We start from the raw sequence: 16,122 nt of genomic DNA, 5'->3' as shown, positions 1-16,122 counted from the left end.
TTACTTGTACATATCTAGTCTATTTAGTTTATTTTGTTAATATGTTTGGTTTTGTTCTCTGTCTCCCCCTTCTAGACTGTGAGCCCACTGTTGGGTAGGGACTGTCTCTATATGTTGCCAACTTGTACTTCCCAAGTGCTTAGTACAGTGCTCTGCACACAGTAAGCACTCAATAAATACGATTGATTGATTGATTGGCCATACAACTGACGAGACCAAAGAAGTCACTTCCTGAGCCCACGAGTCACAACAAGCAGGAAGGGGTTGAAACCAGTTGCTTTGGTTTGACTAATTGGATCACAGTCATTTTTGGTAGCACACTGGGAGGAGAGGCTCAGTTTCATTCAAGCATTTTCCTTCTGTCTTGATATCGCAGAAGCCTGAGAACTGCCCATCCCATTCTCCACCAGGAACTCAATTGACGATCAATCCGATCGTCATCCAATGCCTGGAAGGCAGTGAGTTTGTCATGAGGGATTCTGACTCTTGCTAAATACTCACTTTGTTGGTGAAAACTTCCCAGTTGCAGGTCAACACTTGGAAGCCACAATAGTTGCTTTCAAACCCCTGCTCTTCACCAACAGAGACCCTATTTTCTTTAGGATCCATAGAAAGATGTCAGAGGTCTCCATGTGTAGATTTATAGGTTTCAGAAAGTCACAATGTGTGTCACAGTATTGGTAAAAGTGTCTTTGTGTGTTGGTCACTGAGTTCCATAGTGACATATCAATCACAATGTGTGTGTGACACAGTGTGTGTCAGTATTATATACCAAAACTTCTTCAAGCTTCCAAAACATGGGATATCAGGGAAGTAGTGTTTAAAGAATTGACTTCCTGGAAGGGAGGATGATATAATGGTTCCAAGATGTAGTTAGAAGAGAGAGATATTGAAAAAGCAAGATATAGAGAAGCAGCGTGGACTAGTGGCAAGAGCACAGGCTTGGAAGTCAGAGGACGTGGGTTCTAATCCTGGCTCCGCCACTTGTCTGCCACGTGACTTTGGGCAAGTCACTTCACTTCTCTGGGCCTCAATTACCTCCTGTGTAAAATAGGGATTAAGACTGTGAGCCCCATGTGGGGCAACCTGATTACCTTGTATCTACCTCAGTGCTTAGAACAGTGCTTGGCATGTAGTAAGCATTTAACAATATCATCATCATCATTATTATTATTATTATTAGAAAGTGTTTCGAGCCTCAGTATTTTGATTCTAGAATGAAGCACAGGCTCAGGGCTGGATGGAGGTGAGTTTTTAAAATGGGAACCAGTGTGACCTTCTCTCAATATCCAAGACCGGAAAACAACTGCTACTACTTTATAATAACAATAATAATGATTGTATTTGTTAAGCGCTTACTATGTGCAAAGCACTGTTCTAAGAGTTGGGAGGATACAAGGTGATCAGGTTGTCCCATGTGGGGCTCACATCATAATCCCCATTTTACAGATGAGGTAACTGAGGCACAGAGAAGTGACTTGCCCAAAGTCACACAGCTGACAAGTGGTGGAGCCAAGATAAGAACCCATGACCTCTGACTCCCAAGCCCGTGCTCTTTCCACTGAGCCACGCTGCTTCTCTACTACTCTTTTCTACTACTACTAGTATTACTACTACTACTAATATTAATGATAATAATGATAATAGTATTTATCTAGACTGTTAAGCTCATTATGGGCAGGGAACGTGTCTGCTAATTCTGTCGTATTGTACTCTCCCAAGTGTTTAGCACAATGCTCTGTGCACAGTAAGCCCTGAATAAATGCCATTAATTGATTGATTAAGATCTTACTCTCTGCTAAGCACTGTGCTAAGCACGGGGGTAGATACAACACAATCAGATCAGACATCTTCCCTGTCCCATATGGGGCTCAGTGTCTAAGGAGGAGGGCAAACAGGTATTGAGTCCCGATTTTACAGATGAGGAAACTAAATCCCAGAGAAATCAAGTGCCTTGACCAAGATCACACAGCAGCCAAGTGGCAGAGCTGGGATTAGAATCCAGGTCCTCTGATTCCCAGGCCCAGCCTCTATTCACTAGGTTATGCTGCTTTCCATTGCCAGCATCACTGCAAGATAAACCACCAAATCTAAGTTCAGTGACCAGTCCTAGCTCATATAATAATGATAATAATAATAATTGTAATATTTGTTAAGCACTTATTATGTGTCAGGCACTGTACTAAGTGCTGGGATGCATAGAAGCAAGTTGGGTTGGACACAGTCCCTGTCCCACATCGGGCTCACAGTTTTAATCCCCATTTTCCAAATGAGGTAACTGAGGCCCGGAGAAGTTAAGTGACTTGCCCGAGGTCACACAGCAGATGAGTGGCAGAGCCGGAATTAGAACCTATGTCCTTCTGACTCCCAGGCCCGCGCTCTATCCACTAGGCTATGCTGCTCCTGGGCATCCAGGAGGGGGTTCTCCAGGCCTCTGTCTCTGAGCTCGGCTGCAGAACCACCCCGTAATTGGCCAATATGGACGACTTGGGGATTTTCTTACTGTTTGAGAGAGTTTTTTTGGCGGCCAATCTTGTTCAGGGATGGTATTTTCAGATTTATTTGGTTTGGCGGAATGTTCTCAGAAATCCCCGAGACATTACCCCTGATTTCTATAGTTAGGAGGAAGCTCGAGGCAAGCACAGAGCCCGTGTGTGATCGGTCAACTTTTGGCAGAGGCTATGAAGAGGAAAATGGATTTATCATTTTAACAACCACCACAGATATGAAATTGTCCAAGACATTTTCTGAGTGCCATCGGAGAGCGTGAAGGAGGGCTGAGGAAAGGATAGCGCCTACTCTCTCTTCGAGTTGTCCGAAAGGATAGCTAACACTCCACGGGCAGAGCTTGCGTCTTGATGAAACATGTCTCAATTGACAAGGGAGTTTCACTGGAGTTTCATTCAATACAGTTCAGTGATTCCACTGGAGGATGCACTGAGAGAGGGCTTCGGATGTGAGTGTGTAAGTGTACTCCTTGAAGTCTCTTGCCTGACTGGCTTTCTTTGATAGGGCATTTGGGGCTTGCCCAAGGTCACACGGCAGACAAGAGGCAGAGCCAGGATTAGAACCCATGTCCTCTGCTCCCAAGCCCATGCTTTAAGATTTCATTTTTTCATTGCTCCCACTGTGTCTCCAGTTCTCTCACCAGCCTATTTTCATAGATTGTGAGCGCTTGGAAGGACAGAGACCATGTCTAATTCCCAAGAAGCTTAGTACATGCTTCTTTGAACAGTGAATGCTTAATAACCACTATTAATAATCATGCTATTTGTTAAGTGCTTACTATGTGCTAAGCACTTTTTTAAGAGCTGGGATAGATACAAGGTAATCACGTTGTCCCACATGGGGCTCACGGTCTTAATCCCCATTTTACAGATGAGGTAACTGAGGCACAGAGAAGTGAAGTGGCTTGCCCAGGGTCACACAGCAGTCAAGGGTGGAGTCAGAATTATAACCCACATCCTCTGACTCCCAAGCCCATGCTCTTTCCACTAAGCCACACCGCTTCTCTAATATTATGACTCTAACAGGGTGTGAGCAATGACAAATCAGGCATTGTTGGGTAGAAGAAGAGGGAATCCTGGGATAATAATAACAATGATGATATTTGTTAAGAACTTACTATGTGCAAAGCACTGTTCTAAGCACTGGGAGGGATGGAAGGTGATCAGGTTGTCCCATGTGGGGCTCACAGTCTTAATACCCATTTTACAGATGAGGTAACTGAGGCACAGAGAAGTTAAGTGGCTTGCCCAAGGTCACACAGCAGACAAGTGGCGGAGCTGGGATTCAAACCCATGACCTCTGACTCCCAAGCCCACGCTCTGTCCACTGAGCCACGCTGCTTCCCCTACTTCTCAGGCACTGTATTAAGCATTGGGGTAGATACAAGATAATGCCCTCCCTCCCCACATCCGCCAAGCTAGCTCTCTTCCTCCCTTCAAGGCCCTACTGAGAGCTCACCTCCTCCAGGAGGCCTTCCCAGACTGAGCCCCCTCCTTCCTCTCCCCCTCCTCCCCCTCTACATCCCCCCTGCCTTACCTCCTTCCCTTCCCCACAGCACCTGTATATACGTATATATGTTTGTACGTATTTATTACTCTATTTATTTATTTTACTTGTACATATCTATTCTATTTATTTTATTTTATTAATATGTTTTGTTTTGTTCTCTGTCTCCCCCTTCTAGACTGTGAGCCCACTGTTGGGTAGGGACTGTCTCTATGTGTTGCCAACTTGTACTTCCCAAGCGCTTAGTACAGTGTTCTGCACACAGTAAGCGCTCAATAAATACAATTGATTGATTGATTGATAATCAGGTTGAACCTACTCCATGTCCGTAATAGGACTTACAGTCAATCCCCATGTTATGGATGAGGTAACTGAGGCACAGAAAAGTTAAGTGACTTACCCAAGATCATAGAGCAAGTATGCAGTGGAGCCAGGATACTACTACTACTAATAATAATAATTGTGGTATTTGTTTAGTACTTACTATGTGCAAAGCACTACTCTAAGCACTGGGGTGCATACAGCAAATTGGGTTGGACACAGTCCCTGTCCCACATGGTGCTCACAATCTTTATCCCCAATTTACAGATGAAGTAACCGAGGCACAGAAAAGTTAAGTGACTTGCTCAAGGTCACAGAGCAGACAAGTGGCGGAGTCAGGAGTAGAACCCAGGTCCTCTGACTCCCAGGCCCATGCTCTTTCCACTAGGCCAGGATGCTTCAAGTACACACTGTGTGCTGTGACAGGGTGTCAGAGGCCCCGGTTCCTGACAAGACCTGGCATCCAAGGTGGCTGTCCTTCCCCGGTGGCCCCCACCACCGTCCCCTGGGATTGGAGGACTCACCGGCTCCAAGAAGCCCTGCGCCACCTGCCTCTCCTTCAAGTTGGTCTCCCCGTCCAGGTTGGAGGTCTCTACGCAGCACATCCCCACGGGGTCGCTGGAAGCAAGGAACAGGATGTCGGCAGGGACGATCTCATTACCGTGGAGCTGGACAAAGTCACCCACGTGCACGTCCTTCCAATATCTGGTCACGTATTTCTTTTCGTCCCTGGCAAAGAGATGTTCCCCCGGAGAGGTAAGGTACACGTGGATGAGCTTGGGAGTGGCTCCATGGCAGATTGTCCCAGGCTGGGTGAGACACCGCAGATTCAATGTTTGCTTTAATAATTGTGCTATGTGTTAAGTGATCAGATTCAATGTTTGCTTTAATAATTGTGTTATGTGTTAAGCGATTACTATGGGTCAGTCACTGAACTAAGCATTGGGGTGGATACAAGCAAATCAGATTGGACACAGTCCCTGCCCCACGTTGGGCTCACAGTCTCAATCCCCCATTTCACAGATGAGGTAACTGAGGCACAGAGGAGTTAAGGGACCTGCCCGAGGTCACACAGCAGACGTGGCAGAACAGAGATTAGAACCCGTGACCTTCTGACTCCCAAGCCTGTGCGCTATCCACTATGCCACGCTGCTCTGTTAACTCTGGGTTAGGCACAGAGCTTCCTACTGGCTTTCTGCCTGAAGATCCAGCTAGGAATATGGAGGATTACTCTTTATAATCCCACCACGATGTTTACTAACTTCCCCCTTTTCTTGTTGCTGCCTTCTTCTTCTACTTTTTTTCCCCACTTGAGCTTCGGTTTTCTTCTTCTCTTCTCCCATCAGCCTCCTCTTCCTTCCTGTGCCATCCCTCACCGGGCTGTAACCTCTCTACAAGCCCAGAAGGAAACCAGCTCATGTTAGTATTCAACTGGGCTAAGAGATGCTAATCGGGGAAAGCTTGTTGGAGGACATGAAGTTTCAGAGAGGATCTGAATATCCTGAGAGCCAATGGAGTAGCATTTATTGAGTGCCCATTTGGCGTGGTGCATTATAAGAAGGATAATAGCTATGGTGTTTTTTAAGCACTTACTACGGGTGGAGTACTGTTCTAAGTGCTAAAGTAGGTTTAAGTCAAGACAGACACAAGGCCCTGGCCCACAAGGGGCTCCACAGTCTAAGTAGAAGGGAGAACAGATATCGAATTCCCATTTTACAGATGAGCAAATCGAGACACAGAGAAGTGAAGGGACTTGTCCAAGGTCACACAGCTTCCTGTGGCACCGGGATTAGAATCCAGGTCCTAATGACTCCCAGGGCCGTGCTCTTTCCCTGGGCCATGCTGCTTCTGGAGTAAAGGCTTGGGGAATACCAAATAAATGAGTGGCTTCTTGGACAGGAAAACAGCTTACAGTTTCCAAACAGCAGGCAGAAGTGTCCCTTCTTTTGGGGCTCCAGGTCACTTGGGTGCCTTGAGGTAAGGTGAGTCACCATGCAGCACCCATGAATGTGTACATGTCAGCACTTAGTACACTGCTCTATTAACAGTAAGTGCTCAATAAACACGATTGAATGAAAGAATGCTCTTACACTCTGCTCCTTCCCTTAGTCATATTGTGTTTGCAATCAATCTATCAATCATGTCTACCAGCTCTTAGAACAGTGCTTTGAACATAGTAAGCACTTAATAAATGTCATTATTATTATTATTATTGAGCGCTTACTCTGTGCAGCACACTGTACTAAGCGCTCAGGAGAGTATGATACGACAAAATTAGCAGGCACATTCCCTGCCCATAGTGAGCTTACCTTCTAGAGGGGGAGACAGACATTAATATGAATAAATAATTTAGAATATATAATTAAAAGATAGGTCCATAAATGCAGTGGGGTTGGGGTGAGGCGAATATCAAATGTCCAAGGGTTGCAGATCTAAACGAGGAGACAATGCAGAAGGGAGAGGCAGCCGGGAAAAAGAGGGATTAATCGGGGAAGGCCTCTCGGAGGAGATGTGACCTAAATAATGCTTCGGAGGTTGGGATGGTGGTGGTCCGGAGTAAATGGAGGGGGAGGGAGTTCCATGCTAAGGGGAGGTGTGGGAAAGGGTTTGGCAGTGAGATAAACGAGAACAGGGAGCAGTGAGTAAGCTGGCACTAGAGGAGCGGGTGTGCGCTCTGGGCTGAAGTAGGAGATTAGTGAGGTGAGATAATGTTACCGTCGATCTCCCCCTCTAGGCTGTAAATTCCTTGAGAGCAGGGAGCAAGACAACGAACTCTATCCCTCTAGACTATAAGCTCCTTATGGGTAGGAAATGTGTCCACTAGTTCTCTCCCAAGTGCTTAGTTCAGTGCTCTGCACACACTAAGTGCTCAATAAATACTATTGACTGACTGATTGTACCAAACCCTCCCAAGTGCCCAGTACAATGCTCTGCACACAATAGGTGCTCAATAAGTGAAACAATAAAGTGAAACAATAGGTCATCATGTTCACCTGCAGGAATGCTGGGGGATGGAGGTGGAGAAAGAGGAGGATAGGAGGATGAGAAGGAAGGAGCAGGAGGAGGAGAAGGGAGAAGACGAGGAGAAAGAGGAGGATAAGAGTTGTAGAGTTGTAAGGAGCCTGAAATTCTGCTCCTGTCGCCACAGTACCCTACTGACCTTGGTTTTTGTTTTTATGTCATTTAGTGATTTGTTCAAGCTCTCCATAAACATCTGTCACTAGTTCCTTCTCTTCATTTTTATTTTTAGACCATGAGCCCCCTGAGGGACAGGGACATTACCAGCTGTGGATTCTTTTGCAGCACTTAGTACAGTGCTCTGCATATAGTAAGTGTTTAATAAATACACTAATAATAAAAGTAGCTGCTTTTACTACTACTATAACTACTACTGCTGCTTCTACTACTATTAAAAATCAATCAATCACTTGTCAGCTGTGTGACTTTGGGCAAGTCACTTAACTTCCCTGTGTCTCAGTTACCTCATCTGTAAAATGGGGATGAAGACTGTGAGCCCCACGTGGGACAAACTGATTACCTTATATCAACCCCAGCGCTTAGAACAGTACTTAGCACATAGTAAGTGCTTAACACATACCATTATTATTATTATGATTATATGTGTGCTGTGGGGTGGGGAGGGAGGATGAATGAAGGGAGCAAATCAGGGCAACTCAGAAGGGAGTGGGAGAAGAGAGGAGAGAAGAGAAGAGAGTCAAGGAAGGCTTCTATGGAGGAGAGAAGCTCTATCCAATCTGCTTATATTGTATATACCCTAGTGCTTGGCACATAGCGACTGTTTAGTAATATTATTATTATTATCATTATTCTAAGAGAATTATTTTTATGATAATCTAGAAGTAGAACTACCTCCCAAGACCCAGGCATCCCTAATGCTTTTCTGAGTTATTTACAAAGGGCAACTCAGATTTTTAATTTCTTATTTTGGTGCCTGCCTAACCCACAGTTATTTTTCAGACAAATTAATAATAATAATAGTAATTGTATCTGTTGAGCTCTTACTATGTGCCAAACACTGTACTAAAGGACTGGTGTAGATACAAGATAATCAGGCCCCACATAGGGCTCACATTCTAAGTAGGAGGGAGGACAGGTATTGAATCTCCATTTTGCAGATGAGGGAACTAAGGTACAGAGAAGTTTAGTGCCTTGCCCAAGGTCACACAGCAGGTAAGTGACAGAGCTGGGATTAGATCCTCTGATGCCCAGGCTCACGATCTTTCCACTAGGCCACCCTGCCTCTTATCCAGCAATAATGAGTGCCTTATCCTGCAACAAGTGCCCTACTGTAGCTGATACATTCCACGTTCATTGCTTGGCTCAAGAAAATATTTTCGTACAAAGCTCAAATCCCCAAGCAGGTGTCAAAAATAGCCCCCAGCTAGTAGAGCTGCTGAGAGGGTCTCAATCACAGTAGTGTCCCAGCAGTGACTGGGAAGGTGAAACCGTGGTGGTGACAGGCGGGAATAATGGTTTAATCACTTTGATGAAAGGGCGCTGAAGGCTTTGTCCCGAGCCATTCTGGGAATCCAAATTGCTCCCACAGCTGGCGAAGAGGATACTCAGATGCCTCCCCATCTTTTGCAGTAATTCCTTTAGCTGCAAGCCCTTTCCAGAAAAAAAAGCATTCACTTGCTCTTTTCAAGAATTCAAAAACATAACAAAAGAATTCAAAAACATAACCGCACTCTTGTAACTATTGGGAATTAGATCAGCTCTCTCACTAGGCTGCAACCCTCTCCCTAGACTGTGAACTTCTGGTAGGCAGAGAATGTGTCCATCAACTCTGTTGCAGTGTACTCTCCTGAGTGCTTAATACAGTGCTCTGCACCCAGTATGTGCACGGAAATCAGGTTGTCCCATGTGGGGCTCACAGTCTTAATCCCCATTTTACAGATGAGGTAACTGAGGTGCAGAGAAGTTAAGTGACTTGCCCAAAGTCACATAGCTGACAAGTGGCGGAGTCGGAATTAGAACCCATGACCTCTGACTCCCAAGCCCAGGCTCTTTTTGTACTAAGCCACACTGCTTCTGTGCACATGCAGCATGCCATAATGACACCATGCAGATCACATCTTCTAGGTGGGAACAAATATTTGCCTCCTGAGTCAGACCGCAGTGAGTCTGAAGCCAGCCCTGATACTTCTTTCCGTCAGATGACTCTGACCAGAAGCAGTGTGTCCAACCTGATTTTCTCGTCTCCACCTCAGCGTTTAGTACAGTGCCTGGTACAAAGTAAGCAAGTCACTTAACTTCTCTGGGCCTCAGTTACCTCATCTGTAAAATGGGATTAAGACTGTGAGCCCCCCGTGGGACAACCTGATCACCTTGTAACCTCCCCAGTGCTTAGAACAGTGCTTTGCACATAGTAAGCGCTTAATAAATGCCATCATCATCAAATACCACAATCATTATTATTATTACTAAAGCCCGGGCCTGGGAGTCAGAAGGATCTGGGTTCCACCACTTGCTGCTCTGTGACCTTGGGCAAATCACTAAACTTCGCTGTGCCTCAGTTCCCTCATCTGGAAAATGGGGGTTAAGACTGTGAGCCCTCTGTGGGATGGGGACTGTGTCCAACCCTACTGTCTTGTATCTACCCCACCACTTAGAACAGTGCCTGGCACATAGCAAGTGCTTAACAAACAACATAATAATAATAATAATAACATTATTATTATTATATTATTATTATTATGACTTCCTCACCTGCTCCAACTTGCATCAGCTCCATAATCTTGCATTTCCTCCTTGACTTTGGGACTGGATAAAACTGAACTATTTATCTTTCTTCCTAAACATACTCCCCTTCCTAGCTTTCCTCTTTCAGTCAATGGCACCACCTTCCTCCCTCATAACTTTCTGCCCCGGTGTCAACAATTAGCAAGAGAATAGGCCTGGGAGTCAGAAGACCTGAGTTCTAATCCTGGCTCTATCACACGTCTGCTGTTTGTCCTTGGTCAAATTACCCAACTTTTCTGGACCTCAGTTCCCTCATCTGAAAAATAGGGATTCAACACCTGTTTTCCCTCCTACTTAGACTGTGAGCCCCATGTGGGACCTGATGATCATCTATCTACCTCAGTGCTTAGTTCAGGGTGTGACACACAGTAAGCACTTAAACACAAACACACAGCAGACAAGTGGCAGAGTCGGGATGAGAACCTAGGAGCTCTGACTCCCCAGCCTGGACTCTTTCCACTAGGCCATGCTGCTTCTCAAATGATACACATGGTACTAGACTGCAAGGAGTAAAGGCATTAAATGATGACAATTAACAACTTGTGATATCTTTCATTCTCTTCTGCCTTCAAAAATGTTATTTTCTCCTCTACTCTAAAAAACCCACAAAACTCTTCTCTCCATTCCATTGAGCCCCTTTAGCTAGTTTCCCCTCACCCTCCTATTCCTGTCCAAACTCCTTGAATGGGTTGGATAAACCTGCTGCCTCCACTTTCCCCTCTCCAACTCCCTTCTTGATCTCCTGCAATCTGGCTTCCAACTTCACTCCTCTGAATCTGCTCTCTCAAGATCACTCATGGCTTCCACCTTGCCAAGAGTAATGGATTCTAAAAGCCAAAACTTCCTCCATTTCTCTGCTGCCTTAGACAGTGCGGACCCCTCCCTTCTCCCAGAAACTCTATCTAACCTTGGTTTTACAGGCAGTTCGAGCTCACTGTGGGCAGGAATGAGTCTGTTTGTTCTTATGTTGTACTCTCCCAAGTGCTTAGTACAGTGTTTTGCACACAGTAAGCGCTCAGTAAAATAGGACTGAATGAATGAATGGTTCTCCTCTTACCTCTCTGACCATTCCTCTCATTTTTTCTCCTTCTCATCCTCTTTCTGTCTCTGTCTGTCTGTATGTCTGTCACTCCTACGGCTACAATTCCTGCTACAATGCCTAATAATTTTGATTTGCAGAAGGGTTTACTTACTATAAGCCAAACAGTGTAGTCGATTAGAGATAATAAACTCTGTCAAGATCCCCATCCCACCTGGGGCCCATAGTCTAGGTAGAAGGGAGAATAGATACCATATTCAGATGGGGAAACTGAGGCCCAGAGAAATTAAGTGACTTACTGAAGGTCACACAGCAGACAAGTGGTAGACTTGTGATTAATATCCAGATCCTAAATTTCCCACCACAGTTAACAATACCACCATCCTCCCAATCTCTGGTAGGGATGATAATACCAAGTATTATGTTAGAAAAATATATTGGTATTAGAAGCAGCATAGCATAGTTGATAGAGCATGGGCCTGGGAGTCGGAAGGTCATGGGTTCTAATCCTAGCTCTGCCACATGTCTGCTGTGTGACCTTGGGCAAGTCAATTTATATCTCTGTACCTCAGTTACCTCATCTGGAAAATGGGGATTGAGTCTGTGTGCCCCACGTGGAACAGGGACTGTGTCCAACCTGATTTGCTTGTATCCACCTCAGACGTTAGTACAGTTGCCTCCTCCAACTTAGACTGTGAGCCCTATATGGGCCAGGGACTCTGTCCAACCTGATTAGCTTGTATCTACCTCAGCACTTAGAACAGCTCTTGGCACATGGGAAGTGCTTAACAGATTTCATTTTAAAAAAAAGACTTGGAAGTTGTGAGCAAGGGAGACTCCTTACCCTTTCTCCTCCACACTGCACTGCACCTTCTTAAATAACCTCCGTAGAGAGAAAGGTTAAAGTCCCCAAGCCAGTCATCTCAATAACTCATTAGGGCTGGGGCTTTCCTGAGAGGAAATTTGGCCTTTTCGACTTCCGCTCAATCTCATTCTGTCCTGGGCCCCAGAAAATCTCGGGGTCCCCAACTGTTTTCAGCCACCACTTCCTTTCCTGGACAGTGAGTTTGATTGTGATAAATGTCACCTCCCCAATTTTAGGGGGAGGGTTTGGAAATTGCTCAAGGTGATTGCCTTCCCAGCAGAGATGACATGGTCTCCCAGCCAACTTGCAAACAGGTCATTTTCCATTTATTCCATTTGCCAGGTTTCATTGACACTTTCTTTTATTTTATTTTCCTCAGCCCATAACAGCCTCCCTCTTTGTCTATATTCAGTCCAAGAGATTCAATTGCTTTCTCAGAAATACCTGAGCATTGGGGGTATAAAGACTACCATCAGGAAAGGAATGAAACCAAGCAATCTTCCCCCTTATTGAGAGTGCTGTCCCAGTTGGAGCTGGCAGGGTAGTTCCTACGTGTGGGCCTAAAATCATGGTGACCTCCATCAATCAACAAATTATTGTTTTTATTGATCATTTACTGTGTGCAGAGCGCTGTAGTAAGCACTTGGGAGAGTGTAAAACAGTAGAATAGGTAGTCACGATCCCTACCCACAAGAAATTTATAGTCTATGGAGGAGACAGACATTAAAATAAGCCACTGGAGAGGGTAGGAGTAGAGGCAGAGGGTAGCAGAATCAGGATCACCCTTACAGGTGAGAAGGAGACTGCAAGAAACCCGTGGAATTAAGATTATTTGCTTCCTCAGAGAAAAAGCGCCTTGGACTGGGAAGGAATCAGGTTCACCAGTCCATATTTACGGGAAAGAAGAATGGGAATTGGAGCAAAAACAGGACTATCAACTGGAAGCTCGTTGTGGGCAGGGAACGTTTCTATCAACTTAGACTGTACTCTCCCAAGTACTTTGTGCAGTGATCTGGATAGAATAAGTGTTCAATAAATACCAGTGATTGCTAATAATAATAATAATAATACTATATGTTAAGCAGTTACTATGTACCAAGCATTAGATTGAAGACAATTAGATTAGACATATGTCTGTCGCACTGGAGGCTAAGTAGGAGGGACAGGTAGTTAACAGATGAGGAAACTGTGGCACAGCTGAGCCTTATGTGGAATGGAAGGATTGCTCTCTGTGACTCCTTGGGGAAAAGCAATCTGGAATGGTTCTGAGGGTAGAAAGGGTCAGAGAAGATGGCAAAGCAGCTTACTTCTACAAACTTTTCCCTCGTTGTTAAATTGTGAACCCCTGGAATCTAGATTGTGTATTTTTCCCCACCCAGAATAGTGCTCTGCTAATGGTGAACACTATATAAATGCTATCACAACTACTACATGAATAATTACTAGTTGAAGGGAATGAGACCCCAATCTCAAAGAGTTCACTACCCTTCCTCAGCTCTTGGCATGCCAAGGTGATAGGCTGGAGAGATGAGGAAGATGGTAGTGTTGGACAGGGTTCATTTTTGGACCGGTTGAGATTGAAGTGGAGACAGAAATCTAGGTGAAGATATCCTGAAGGTGGTAGGAAACGTGAGATTGCAGAGGAGAGAAATCAAGGTTCTGTGAGGTAGATTTGGGAGTCACCCACATATAGGTGGTAGTAAGCCTTGGGCGTGAAGGAGCTTCCCAAGGAAATGAGTGTCAAGTGAGAAGAGAAGGGCATCCATGACATAGTCTTGAGGGAAACCCACAGCTAGTGGGTGGGGGAAAGGCAAGAGAAAGAGCCAATTTACCAGCAGTTTCCTAGAACTAGAAATGGAACGCCACTGATTTATTTAGTTTCCATTCTTGGAACCCAGCTAGTTCCAGAAGGCCACTGGGCACATGTACTGAGCTTGGTATCATTTCAAAGACTCCACGTGTTTTCTGCCAAGCAAAGAGCTGCCAAATGGAATCCAGATTGTGCTCCAGTCTGGGCAATGCTCCTTCTTTCTCTTTGCCCCCAGTGAGCCCAGAGCAATGGGTTGGTTTTGCACTCGGCCTTGGGCTTTGTCAGATCAGAAGTCTCAAGAACATTCAATCTCTAGGATGATCCCAAAGCTCATTCTCAAAATCACTGCTCTCCACTCCCCCAGACCTGCTCTGTCTCTTGCCTGAGATGTTAGGAGCTACTAAGAGGTCCCGATTGCTTTGAGGGTTGGAGATGAGGGAGATGGTCATTGTACATTGATTATGGGTGGGGAATATTGGTTTTGCTTCCTTTAAAGCACATAGTACGTGCTTAACAAATACCATTAAGTTCAATTCAACTGAAGTCTTCTGAGACTTAATATGAGATTTTGCAAGATTGCAGTGTGGGGAGCAGTGAGCCCTAGTGGATAAATCAGGGGCCGGGGAATCAGATGGACCTTGGTTTTAATCCTGGATCTGCCACTTGTCCACTGTGTGACTTTGGGCAAGTAACTTCACTTCTCTGGGCCTCAGTTATTTCATCTGTAAAATGGGGATTAAGACTTTGAGCCCTCTGTGGGACAGGGACTGTGTCCAACCAAATTATCTTGTATCTACTCTAGTGCTTTGCACAGAGACAAGTGCTTAACAAATACAATTTTTTAAAAAAGATGCCAAATGAAAGCCTGGTGTTTCTACAGCAGCCCAGAAAAAGGAGTTACAAACGCTTCAAGTGTGTCTCCTTCTTGCTCAGTTATCAGTCCACTTCATCAGATCTTGACTCCGAACCATGATTTGGGGCACAATATCAAAATCCAGCAGATTCTTCAGTGGATTGAAAAGCCTTTTTTTGTCCCAGGTCTACTTTACTCTGAACCTAGTACAAAGTGGCATTTGTTTATCCTTCATCTGGTAGACTGTGTGCTTTACTGATCGAAACAATCACCTGGAGGAAGTGTTATTGTAAAAATAAACACTTGCCTTTGTTATTCTAAAGGGGAAAATAACAAGGACACCTAGCACACCCACAAGTCGATTCCAAGAACATTTGCATTGATGGAAAAGGACTAAGAATGCCTGGCTAACATCAAAACATGTCTAAAATGAACAAATAATCAAATAAAATGCAAAAAACATTTCCCCTTTTTACCCCAAGATGTGGTGGAGGCAAATGGGGCACCATGCCCTGTGTAGGGAAGGGGAGTTTTTGTGAGTGTCTCTCAATTTCTGAACAGAGGAAGAGGAAGAGGAGGAAGAGGGAAAGAGGAAGAGAAGGAAGAAGAGAATGAAGAAGGAGAGGAGGAAGAGAAGGGAGGAGGAAAAGAATGAGGAAGAGAATGAGAAAGAGGAGTAAGAGAGGGAAGAGGAGAAGGAAGAGAAGGAAGAGAATGAGGAAGAGGAGGAGGAAAAGGAGAAGGAGGAGGAAGAAGGAGAGGGAAAAGAGGAGGAGGCAGAGAAAGAGGAAGAGGAGCAGGAGGAGAAGATGCTGGATTAGGAAATAGCCACAGGAGAGGCAAATGACCAACTCTTCAAGGCAGCAAAAGACAGTCTTCCATAGCACAGGGGGAATGGAGCATCCGTCAGTCAGGTACCAGTCTTTCCACTCCAGCAGCTTGCTATATGTCCATGACAGGAGGATGGCCACTAATTACAGGCTGCAGATTCTTTAATGTGTCTCACCAACAAGTCAAGGCACAGAGAGGGGCTTGGGGAAAAAGACAATTTCTTTTCCATACAGCCCTCCTGTGTTCTCTTTTACTTTAAACTCCTACCCATCTGGGGAAGACCCTGATAAAGACCTTGCTCTCAAAACCTACATTTCTGCCAGACTTTATTACCCTTACGATCTGTACAGATCCAAACGCCAACACTTTTAGGACAAGCTTACACAGAACATTGTCTTCCAGTCATAATCCATCTTTTTGGAGGGTGAGGAGGAGGATACAAACTATTACTATGCTGATCCAACTACTTACTCCATCATGCCTTGATTACTGCATCAGCCTCCATGCTGACTTCACAGCCTCCTGTTTCTCTCCACTCCAGAGTTCACTCTGCTGCCCAACTCATTTTCCTGAAAAAACATTCAGTTGCTATCACCTCACTCCTCAAAACCCTCCATCCATCTCCA

The 16,122-nt window shown here is 45.0% G+C and overlaps 1 protein-coding gene across 1 annotated transcript in view; it reads right to left on the bottom strand.

Moving 5' to 3' along the window:
- The window catches only part of ATP10A (ATPase phospholipid transporting 10A (putative)), a 95,342-nt gene that overhangs the window by 72,344 nt on the left and 6,876 nt on the right, over window positions 1–16,122 (bottom strand). The window contains exon 3 of the mRNA XM_038760118.1: window positions 4,860–5,064. Coding sequence (XP_038616046.1) covers window positions 4,860–5,064 — 205 coding nt within the window. The remainder of the gene's footprint in view (window positions 1–4,859; window positions 5,065–16,122) is intronic.

The sequence above is a fragment of the Tachyglossus aculeatus genome, chromosome 18, assembly GCF_015852505.1.
Source record: "Tachyglossus aculeatus isolate mTacAcu1 chromosome 18, mTacAcu1.pri, whole genome shotgun sequence".
In the NCBI taxonomy this organism is placed as follows: Eukaryota; Metazoa; Chordata; class Mammalia; order Monotremata; family Tachyglossidae; genus Tachyglossus; species Tachyglossus aculeatus.
The sequence above is the reverse complement of the archived record's forward strand: the minus strand, read 5'-3'. Positions and strand labels throughout refer to the sequence as shown.